This window comes from Pteropus alecto, unplaced genomic scaffold (genome assembly GCF_000325575.1).
Source record: "Pteropus alecto unplaced genomic scaffold, ASM32557v1 scaffold312, whole genome shotgun sequence".
Classification (NCBI taxonomy): Eukaryota; Metazoa; Chordata; class Mammalia; order Chiroptera; family Pteropodidae; genus Pteropus; species Pteropus alecto.
In genome coordinates, this window is record NW_006433948.1 from 3503257 (window position 1) to 3514054 (window position 10798).

At 50.8% G+C, this 10798-nt stretch overlaps 1 protein-coding gene across 1 annotated transcript in view; it reads right to left on the reverse strand.

The window, feature by feature from the left end:
• Positions 1 to 2345: 2345 nt before the first annotated feature.
• The window catches only part of ERCC6L (ERCC excision repair 6 like, spindle assembly checkpoint helicase), an 18794-nt gene continuing 10341 nt past the window's right edge, over positions 2346 to 10798 (reverse strand). Inside the window, exon 2 of the mRNA XM_006908547.3 lies at positions 2346 to 6391. Within this exon, the coding sequence (XP_006908609.1) occupies positions 2749 to 6391 (3643 nt within the window). The 3' untranslated portion in view covers positions 2346 to 2748. The remainder of the gene's footprint in view (positions 6392 to 10798) is intronic.

The following is a 10798-nucleotide window of genomic DNA, read 5'->3' on the forward strand; positions in this document are numbered from 1 at the left end:
ACTGCGCAGGCCGGAGACCCGACGACCCCGGACGCTCGGGCTCCAAGCGGTTTACGAAACAACACGAGATTCAATCAACACAAAGGAGTGATGCGATCAGAGATGCGGTCATCGTGTGTGTGAGGAATTTTTCGGCTCCTTTATAATCCTGCGGGGCCACGTCATAGGTGCGGTCTGGAATGCAGTGAAACGGCGCAGGCCTGCGCTCCGGGGACTTAAGCATCACTGTTCCCAGCAAATGAATGCGGGCCCGGAACGCCTGCAGCAGGCAAATTAATGACATGGAGCTGCACCTTTGTGGTTAACATCAGGGGAGAGAGGAATTTATTAGCTGAATTTCCACAAACAGTATGTGTGATGGGAGGGAACGAAACTCAAAGGTGCGTGGCACAGCCACTCAGTCCCCTCGAGGAGCGGTCAGCTGGGCCGGGATGCAGAATGCGAACTGTTGAATCAGTGTTACCTCCAAGACTTTTTTAATGATATATATATTCAGTCACATCACCCTCCTTAAAATATTAGTAATAAGTTTTTGGTAAGAGCAAAATTTCGTACTATCGATGAGTAAGCTATCATTAAGCTTCAGCTCATCTCTTTCAAACTTCATTTTGCAATACTCATAGTATATGAGAACGGTAGCAAGGCAGGGGAGAGGCGACAGAACTTAAGTGGTAAATCAGCCACATTCAGACACTACAACATGCTGATCACCCTGCGGCCAGGCCACTGGGCCACCTGCAGGACAAAGGAGCATCCCTGCTGGGGTTACTAAAGGCCCAACTCCCAAACTGCTGACGGGAAAACAGGAAAGTCTTTAAGTGGCACCCTACACAAAATAAATCCATCGATGCCCTGTGGCTGAGACCCCCGGGGAACCTACTGGAAACCGCCAGCAGGCCGTCCTCACTGCACCCAGAGCAAAGGACACAGTAAACAGTCTTTAAACTGTAACTCACAAGAACCGAAGAATGACATTCGCTGACTTCCGCGAACACTAGGGGTAGCTCTTTCTCTCTGTCCGTCTCCCTCAGGCTCTGTCACTCCCTGCCTCTGAGAGGACACCACGTGCCATGTGGACTGTCACCCCTTTTCTAACAAACTTTCCTTTCGACCCTGACTTTGGCGTGTGCGTGGAATTCTTTCCACACTCGCCGCCAAGAACCCTTCTCTCAGCGCAGGGCCTGGTCTGCCCCCTCGGGGGAATTCGCCCGGTTCCTGCCTCAGTAGTGTGACTTGTTAGAGAAAACCACAGGCCCAAAGAGGCATCACTTGTGCTAAAGCCCACGATAGCAAACCCAGACCTGATACCTCACTGAAGTCTTGACCTTCACCAGAAATGTACTCTTAACCAAGCAGTCTGGAATTTCCTGGACAGCACCCATGAGGGCATCTGTCACCTGGGCCTCCTCCATCCCCCACAGGAAAGAGAGACAATGTGCAAAATAAAACCCTTGCCTTCCCCTTCCCCCCGCAAAGATGGCGGCCTGGTAGAAAAGAACCCTCTCTTCCCTTTTGGTAAAAACTCCCCCGCCCACCGTTCTTCCTGTAAAAAGCTGCCGTTTTGTCTAGCCCATCACAGAGCTGTCGTACCTGCTGGGTGGGACGTTGCTCGATTCACAAGTCACTTCATAAAGCTGATTAGGTCTTCAAATTGAAATTTGTAAACAGTATATACATAGAACTTACAAGTAACTTTTATATGTGTGTGTGATATAAGCAGAACGAGCTGGGCTTTGTCCCTGGTTCCTGGAACCTTTGGACTCTCCAGTGACCAAGAGCATCTTCCCCACGGTAACAGTGACTGGTGAGGGTAGGGGAGACCTAGACAGTTTCAGGATGGGGGCTGGTCACCAAAAAGACAGATATAATGAGGGTTGGAACTCCTGGCCACAGCCCCTGGCCTCAGTCGTGGGAGAGGAGCCGAGACTGGATTCATCCCCCGTGGTCGGCCATTTAAATAACCACGGCTCAGTAATGACCCGTCCACAAAACCCCGAAAGCTGGTAACACATGGTTAAAAATGCATTTTGCCCCTTACGATGTGACCTTAGGCAGGGCCCTGGCCACCTTTTCCGTCTACGGCCCGAAGATACAGCGTGCTAGCGTGCCTCAGATGACAGCTGGTGCTGAGGGAAGGACAGCTGAGTGGTGGCCAAGCGACACCCGGGCAAGGCACCGGTGATGGATGGCACAGCGCCCAGCCTTCTGGGCCGTCGGCTGGCAGCGAGCAGAGAACCATGGTCACGTGCAGGCCTGGGACCTGGATGCCAATGACCCGCTCCCGAAAGCGAGGAGTGTCGCAGGCATTTGGCAGTGTCAGGTCAGTGAAAGAAACTGAAAGGAAAGCACTTGAGAAAAGTAACTTTAATAATCTCATCTGAACTGCAATAGACAAAAGCGCTTTCTCAAAATAAAATTAGCAATGGCCAGAAACGTTTTATGAAAAGTTCTCTAGAAATAACACAGTAGTATTAAGCTGACGGAGCATGCCTATAAGAAAAATGTAAGAATATTTGAGTCAAGTAATATTCACCTAGCGCTCAGGATACCAGAATCCATGTATCGGGGTGCGGTGGGGGGCAGGAGCACGGGATGAAGGCAGAATTTCCAGAAAAGCTCCAAAGAGAAAGTTGCCTTCTGAGTGCGCTCTGGCCTTAAGCCCGAATGCTTCACGCGTGCAGAGCATCCGATAAGAGCAGATGACCTCGTACTCAGTCCCACCGGAACTGCAGCCAACGGGCGACATTCTCAAGTTGAGTTAAGTTGCTTATACAGACTTAAGGTCATGAGCATGACTTCGGGGTCTGCGCTTCGGATGTCGAGCGCCTCCACGAAGCAGCTCAAGGCCTCCTGCAGCCTCCCCGCCTCTCTCAACGCTTTTCCACGCGCTACGAGGCTCTCGTAGTCGCGGGCAGCCCGCGCCGCCTCACCCTGAGGACCGCCGACCGCTTGTGCGGCAGTGGGGGGCTCGGGGCTCCCCGAGCCCCCAGGGGAGGCCTCCACAACCAGGGCAGCAGGCTGAGGCGCAGTTGGCCAGCTGGACTTGTTTTCCGGAGACAGGGTTTCTCTGGAAGGTTCCTCTCCTGCAGAGTCCGAGGCTTCGCCACTGCTTCCCTCCGCTCCCGCCCGCGGACCCGGCGCAGCTCCCTGGGCCTCGGCGCTGGTCTCCAGCCCGTCCTCCATGTCCTCCACGTGGTCCAACACCAAGTTAATGACAGACCTCCGGGAAGCCAGGGACCTTCGAGACTTCGCAGACTTATTTATGCTATCAGTCAGCAGAGGGGAAAAGAACCTTCCAGGTGGACTGACGTCACTTTTGGGGGTTGAAGCATCAAAGAACTTTACAGGTAAGCGAAAGGGAGACGTGCTGAGTGAATCTGTGCCCGAAGCACTTCGAAAGCTGTCACCGTCGTCTTCATCGTCGGAGACGATCCTTCTGGTTTTCCGCCCGCCTTTCACGGTCACCACTTCTTCGGGGTCCTGGTCGTCCCCGGACAGCCCCGCGCTCAGCCCAGCGTGGCTGCGCACAAACTCTGCTCCCACACGGGCTGCCGAGCCGCCTGCTTTCTCAACAAGCTCCAAAGACCGACTGGACGGATCCCGCCCACTGTCCGCAGAGTCTTCCAAGAAAAGGTTGAAGTCACACGCGTACTGTGGTGAGGATGCTGCGGAACCCCCTCCGGCCGCGGCCACATCGGCTGGCGCACCGCGGGGCGCCGACAAGTCACTGGTGGCGGCTGTGTCAATGCCAGAGGCATCGGAGCACGTGCTCTGCTGCTCTTGTGTCGTGGGGGCGGCGGCCCAGGGATCCCAGCGCTGTGAGACCGCGACGTCCTGCACTTCATCTACATTTGGCGCGAGATCGGCTGTGGCAGACGTGCTAAGTGACAAACGAGAGCTCCGCGTGGGGCTCTCTGGCGGGGCCTGTCCCCACGGCGGCTCGGCCACTCCCAGTGAGAAGTCAGTCGAGATTTCCTCCACACCGTCTGAGCCCGCGGGCGGAGCCTCTGCGAAGTCGGCCCCGAGCTCGGTGCCTCGTGGGAGCCTTGCGTCTTGCGGGACGACGACGCTCATCTCTATACTGGGCAGACCCGCCTTGTCACCCGTTTCGGGCAGATCGCCAAGGGCGACACCGGCCATTTGGGAGCTGATTTCTTCTTCCCACGTGAGCCGGGCGCTCGGAAGGGCTGAAGGCTCGGCCTGCGGTTTCTTGGATTCCGGGCGTTTCGCCTTGGTCTGAGAAGGAAACTCTGCTTCTCTGCGCCATAGGCCCTGGTGGGCGGCTCGCTCTCTTTCCAGCAAGAGCTCTGTGTTCTGAGACTCACATTCAACAAGGAATTGAGCTTTCTGGACCCTCTGTTGGATATACTGAGATTCTTCGATGACGTCCAGCTCTTCTTTGGCAGGCAGGTCCTGGGTGTACATCAGGTCGTGGTCCGAGACGCCGGCTATGCCCAGGGTGTGCAGGTAGGCGATATGCTCGTCCAGCCTGCGATCGGACCTCCGCTGCGCCGCGTGCAGTGACTGCAGCTGCAGCTGGGTGGCCGACTTCTGGAAATCCTCGATTGCGAAGAGCTCTCTTAACTCCTGTTTGCTGAAGTACCGGAATGGGTTCTTCTTGTCACCAGTGGTTTGTCTTATTAACGAGTCCTTGAAAACCTGTCTTCTGTATATCTTCTCCTCCACAGTGCCGCAAGTGATGAGCCTATAAACCACGACGTTTTCTCTCTGTCCAATCCGGTGAGCTCGATCCACAGCTTGAGCGTCGGTCGCAGGATTCCAGCTAGGGTCAAAGATGACCACTCTCGTCGCTGCAGTTAACGTTAAGCCAACGCCACCTACTTGTGTGGTAATCAGGAAAACAGAGTAATCTTTATTTTGCTGGAATAAGTTAATTCTTTTTTCTCGTTCCACGAGGTGAGTAATCGTTCCATCGATTCGCAGGATCTTAAAGTGCCGGTTCTTTAAGAGGCGTTCGATGATGTTTAGAATTTGTCTGGACTGGGAAAACACGAGAGTCTGATGCCCTTCGTCTCGCAGTCTCTCGAGCAGGTCCATGAGAAATATCATTTTTCCAGATTCCTTCATCAGTGTAACATCAGTTACTTGACTAATATGGTCCACATCTGAAGCCTCTTTGTCCTCACCTTCATCTTCAACGGGGAATGTGACATCCTCCAGATTCAGCAAGTGACAAGCCCGCGCAGACAGCAGCCTAGGATGATCACACAGCTTCTTTAAGATGCCGAGCTCGGCCAGAGGTGAGCGTGTCTCCATTAGCAACTCCTTAATGTGATCTAGAGACACGAATTTCCTGTATATTTCTTCTTGTAAAGGCACAAGGCGGATCCAAATGATTAGATCATTTTTCCTGGAAAGCGAAGGCATTTCATTAGTGGCATCGACACCTGGGTTCTTTTCACTAAGTCTGACCTCTGGGTCGCCTGGCTGTTTCTTCTGGACCTCTTCTTTAGTCCTCCTGAGAAAATAGGGTTTGATGATTGCCATTAAGTTTTCTGATATTTTTAATCCCAAGGCTTTTTCCCCTGGGGTGGCATCCTTCTCCCGTGCTCTAGTAATAGGATTTTCATACTCCATTTTAAAAGTTTTCAATGTTCCCAGCAGGGACCCCTGACAAGCGAAATCAAACAGGGACCACAGTTCTTGTAAGTTGTTCTGGATTGGGGTCCCCGTGAGGAGGATGCGGTTGCTGGCAGGCACGGCCCGGGCACACAGCGCCGACTTAGTAGATGAGGTTTTGATCTTATGCGCTTCATCAAGGATGACATAGTCCCACACAAACTCTTGGCCATCCAAGCTTGAGAGCTGCTGCCAATTATTGATTAGCATTTGGTAGGTCGTGATAATGACGCCGTTCCTGTGCTGAATCCGACGGAGGTTTCGGGTACGTTCATCCTTGCTAGGACCGTGGAAGGTTTTGACTCTCATTCCTGGAGTCCACTTGTCAAACTCTTTTACCCACGTGCTGATGAGACTGGTTGGCATGATCAGCAGCACGTGATTCACAAGTGAAGCGTCAAACATACCGGAAAGGAAAGCGATGATCTGAACGGTCTTCCCTAATCCCATGTCATCGGCCAAGATGCCGCCTTTCCTTCCATCCCTGTAGAGGCTGTAGAGGAAAGCTACGCCTTCCTTCTGGTGCTCGAACAGCTGGTCGTGCAGTTCTCGATACAGCAGCAGGCCGGAACCGCGCACGTCCGTGAACTCGTCATCCCCGGGGTCTGCCAACGCCTCCAAGGCTTCCTGTATTTTTTGGATTCTGCTCATCACCTTTTCATTAGGAAAAATGTCCTTTGCCAAATTGAACAGTTTGAATGCTTCTTCCAGATCTCCATTCTTAGTTGCTTCTTTGGCCTCTTTCACGTACCTGCGGGGGGAAAAAAGGTTAAAAAAGACACACATATATATATCATATATACATATACACACACATATACATATGATTAGCAAGAAAGGAAACAGATTGAACATTCAGTCTAAGAACATTTTAGAGTCCATTTTGGAATCCAAACAGCAGTTGGGCTTTTAATATCCTCCGTTCAGGATGGGAAAGATTAGCACAGAAGATGCCAATGAAAGCCGGCATCGCTTAAGACACAAATATCCACCAGACGCTGCCAGCAACACCTTCACGCACTAGTTGTGCGAAATGTATCTGCAAAGGTTATTGCTTCTGCGGCGTTTAAAATACCGCCAACCATAAGAACTACAGACTGATATGTTTTATAAAATCAACCAACCGACCTACACTGCGGGAGCATGGACACAGGGACGATCCAGGGCCCTGCCCAGGCCTTGCTCCTCCATGCCTCTGTGATGCATGTGACAGTGCGGATCACCCCCTCATTGCACCAGATTCCTATAGCTTCCTCCTGGTTTCTGCCCCCATCACTGGCCATTTCTTCTGGGTCCTTCTTGGGCTCCTATCATTCCTCCTGAGGGTTCCGTCCCGGGCCTTCTTCTCTCTCCTCGGGCTGTCCCAGAGCTCCCGACCCCACCCGGTGCTCGTGACTCCCCAAGCTGTAGTCGACGCCCATAATCCAACTGCCTTCTAAACATCTGGAAAGTCTCACCGGCACCTCAGATTCAACTAACCGCAAGTTAAAATCATTATTTTAGAAGCTCTAAAAAACATGCCTCCCCATTTGTATGGCAGTAAGTGACGCTACCACCCACTTGGCCATGCAAGGTACGGATCTGAACATCATCCTGGACTCCGACCCAAATGGGAGTCATCTTTGACCTCTTCCCTCTCTTGACCCACCACCCCAGCAAGACAGTCCCAAGTCCTATGAACTTTATTTCCCAAGTGTAAGCTGTGTCTTTCTCTCCATCCCCAGTACCACGACCGTGGTCCAAGTCACGATCACGTCTGGCCCGTGAAACTATCACTTCCTACTCCCCGGTCTCCCTACATGGACTCCTGGCCCATCCAAGACACTGTCTATATAGCTGCCAGCAATATTGTCTTAAAACATAAATAACAAGGAGTCCTCTGCTTAAAATTCTTCAGTCAGTTACAGTGGACTGATTCTGAAAGGATGCCAGAACAATTCAGTGAGGAAAAATTAGTCTTTTCAACTGGATACCAATCTGCAAAAGAATGAAACTGGTCCCCTACCTCACATCACACAGAAAACTTAATTCAAAATGAATCAAAGACCTAAATATAAGAACTAAACCTACAAGACTCTTAGAAGAAAATACAGATATAGATCTTCACAACCTCGGATTTGGCAATGCTTTCTGAGCTACGATGCCAAAAACACAAGCAACCAAAGAAAAAAACAAATCGGACTTCATCAAAATTAAAAGCTTTCGAGCTTCAAAGGATACCATGAAGTAAGTGAAAAGACAGCCCAAGACAAGGGAGAAAATATTTGCAAATCATGTATCTGATAAAGGGTTAATATCCAAAATATATAAAGAACTCATACAGCTTAATAGCGGAAAAACAAGCAATCCAATTAAAAAGTGGGCAGAGAAATAAATAGATATATTTTTAAGAGCATACATACAAATGGCCAACAGATACATTAAAAGATGCTCAACATCACTAATCATCAGGTATATATAAATCAAAATCACAAGATATCCAAATCGGACTTCATCAAAATTAAAAGCTTTCGAGCTTCAAAGGATACCATGAAGTAAGTGAAAAGACAGCCCAAGACAAGGGAGAAAATATTTGCAAATCATGTATCTGATAAAGTATTTGTACCTAGAATGTATAAAGAAGTGTTACAACTCAATAATTAAGAGAACCTAATTAAAAAATGAGCAAATGATCCGAATACAAATTTTTCCAAAGGAGACATACAAATGGCCAATGAGCATTTGTGGCTCGCTGGGCGTCGAGAGTTAAGTTCTGTTCGCTGTCACTCCGCTGAGGCCACAGTGGCGACCACTGGGCTCATGCAGCTGAGTGCCAGGCCCCGAAGCCGTTCCCTGCCCTCCTCTTCCTCCTGGCCCTTGTCAGCCCAGGGTGCCTCCGTCCAGATAACCGGCGTCCGCCTCGGTCTATGTTCCAGAGCTTGAAGGAGAACACGTGTCCCGTGGTACCCAGACAATCTCTGCACACTCCTTAACTGGTGACCTAGCTGGCCTCCGAACCCCGGTGAAGCCCAGGCTTCTAACTGCAGCCGGGCCTCTGCCCCAGACAGCGAAGTGCTGGCCCTGTACCCCAGCTCCGGGCAGAGTCCCCATAACCATACGCCGACCTTTTAAAGGGCAACTAGACTTCTTAGCACCAGCCTCAGACTCACATTGCTGGGCCCTACCTGTCCCCTGGAATGCCATTGGTCAGCCCCCTGCCTGAGGCACAGCGAGTTTACGGTACTCCACGGACACCGCCACTCTCTGGCTGGGCTGAGGCCCTGCAGTCAGCCGAGTTGCCATCCCGCTCCCTGGTCCACCCTCGTCTCAGCGCTTCCCCGCCCCCTATCCGCCCCGGCCACGAAGCTGGGCCTAGGACAGACTCCTTCCCTATAACGGAACCCGGGACAAACGAAGTCTGCTCTTTATAGCGCTGGCAGGTCGCTGCGTGTGCATCCCCCTTGTCAAGGTGGATGTGCATGTTTCAGACACAACTGGCAAGCGTTCTGATTCTCAGTCACTAACAGCAAAACGTGTGTGGCTGACGTAAAAACTGCAGGTGACCTGAATGCTGGAAACCTGTCCGTCCAAGCCCGGGTCATGGAAGCAGCGGCCCGGTTCCTCTGGGGCCGCCTCTGGGCCTCGCTTCCAGGGAGGATCATTTTAATCAACGTGGAAAACAATTTGTCATAATCACTTCTACGTAGGAACTTAATATCATTAAACAGCAACTTTTGGGATAAATTAGAGACTATGGTTCACGGTTCGGTCAAACAGCAAGCACGACTGATTATTTAATAAGCAGCTCTTCCCTGCTTTGCCCCATTTGTCAGATGGACATCTAAACATCAAAACGAAATTTCAAGAACAAATGAAGAAAGCAGAAACAAGCTCAGAGATACAGAGAACAAACCGGGGGACTGGGTGAAGAGATGAAGTCACACCATAGTCACGGGGATGTGTGTGGTGCCGGGTGGGGACTAGACTCATCGGGGGGATCACTTCGTAAGTTATATAAATGTCTCACCGCTACGCTCTACACCGGAAACTAATATATTGTCTGTGAACTGTACTTGAAAAATAAAACATTTTAAAATATGAAAAAAAACAAAAACAAAAACAAAAGCTACATTGCTTTACTCTTAACAGCCCCAAACTGGAAACAACCCAAGTGTCTAGCTTAATGCCCTGTGGCAAAAAAAATGCATACATGTACGAATGTCAAAAACGTGTGGGGCCAAAACAGCCAGGCATAGGAGCAGAAGCAGTGTGATTTCACTTAAAGAAAGTCCTGGAATAGGTAAGACTCATCTGTGGTGGAAAACATTAGAGCGGTGGCTGCTTCTGGAGGTGGAGTGGCAGTGGCAATTGCCTGGGAAGAGGCGTAAGGGAACTTTCTGGAGTGATGGCCATGTTCTGTATCTTGACAGGGGTCTGGCTTACACAGGTGTACGCATTTGTCACAACCCATCAAATGTACACTTAAGATTTGTGCATTTCTTCGTATGTAAATTTTACTTCAGAAGAAAAAACAAGCTGAAATACTGAAATCTCGTGACTGGTCTGTATACTGAGCTTCAAGGAAGTGTCCTGATGTCTGCGATTTACTCTGAAATGCAACCAAAAACTCAGATGGATTAGGAGAACAGATGTGTGATAAAACAAGTATACTGAAATGTTAATAACAGAATCTGGGGGGTGGACCCACCCCCCCCAAAAAAAAAGACCGCTTTGCCCAGAGAGTATGGCCTGTTTGGGGGCACACAGAACGGACTGGGAGTCCTAAGTCTACACACTGCGGTGTGGCTTCTTTCGCCAGCACTCTAATGCAACTGCTGTCACCGAGGGCACCAGTGGCCCTCATATGCCAAATCTAATGGCCGCCTCTTGGTCTCTATCTTCCTTGAGACTCACTGCTTCCCATACAAGCTGTCCCCTCGTCCCGCGGCCCACACCACTGTCCCGTCCTCGTCCCGCGGCCCACGCCACTGCCCTGCATTTCTTCCTGCATCTCTATCCATCCCTTCTCGGCCTGCACTCTGAATCCCTCGCCCTCCACCTGTCCCCGTATAAACACGGGCATTTCTGCGTACCTCTGTATTGTCACTGCCCTTCTGGCTCCAGGTACTCCCCCACCCCCAGATTTTATCCACGGTAGTGGCTTTGTACTGGGTTCAAC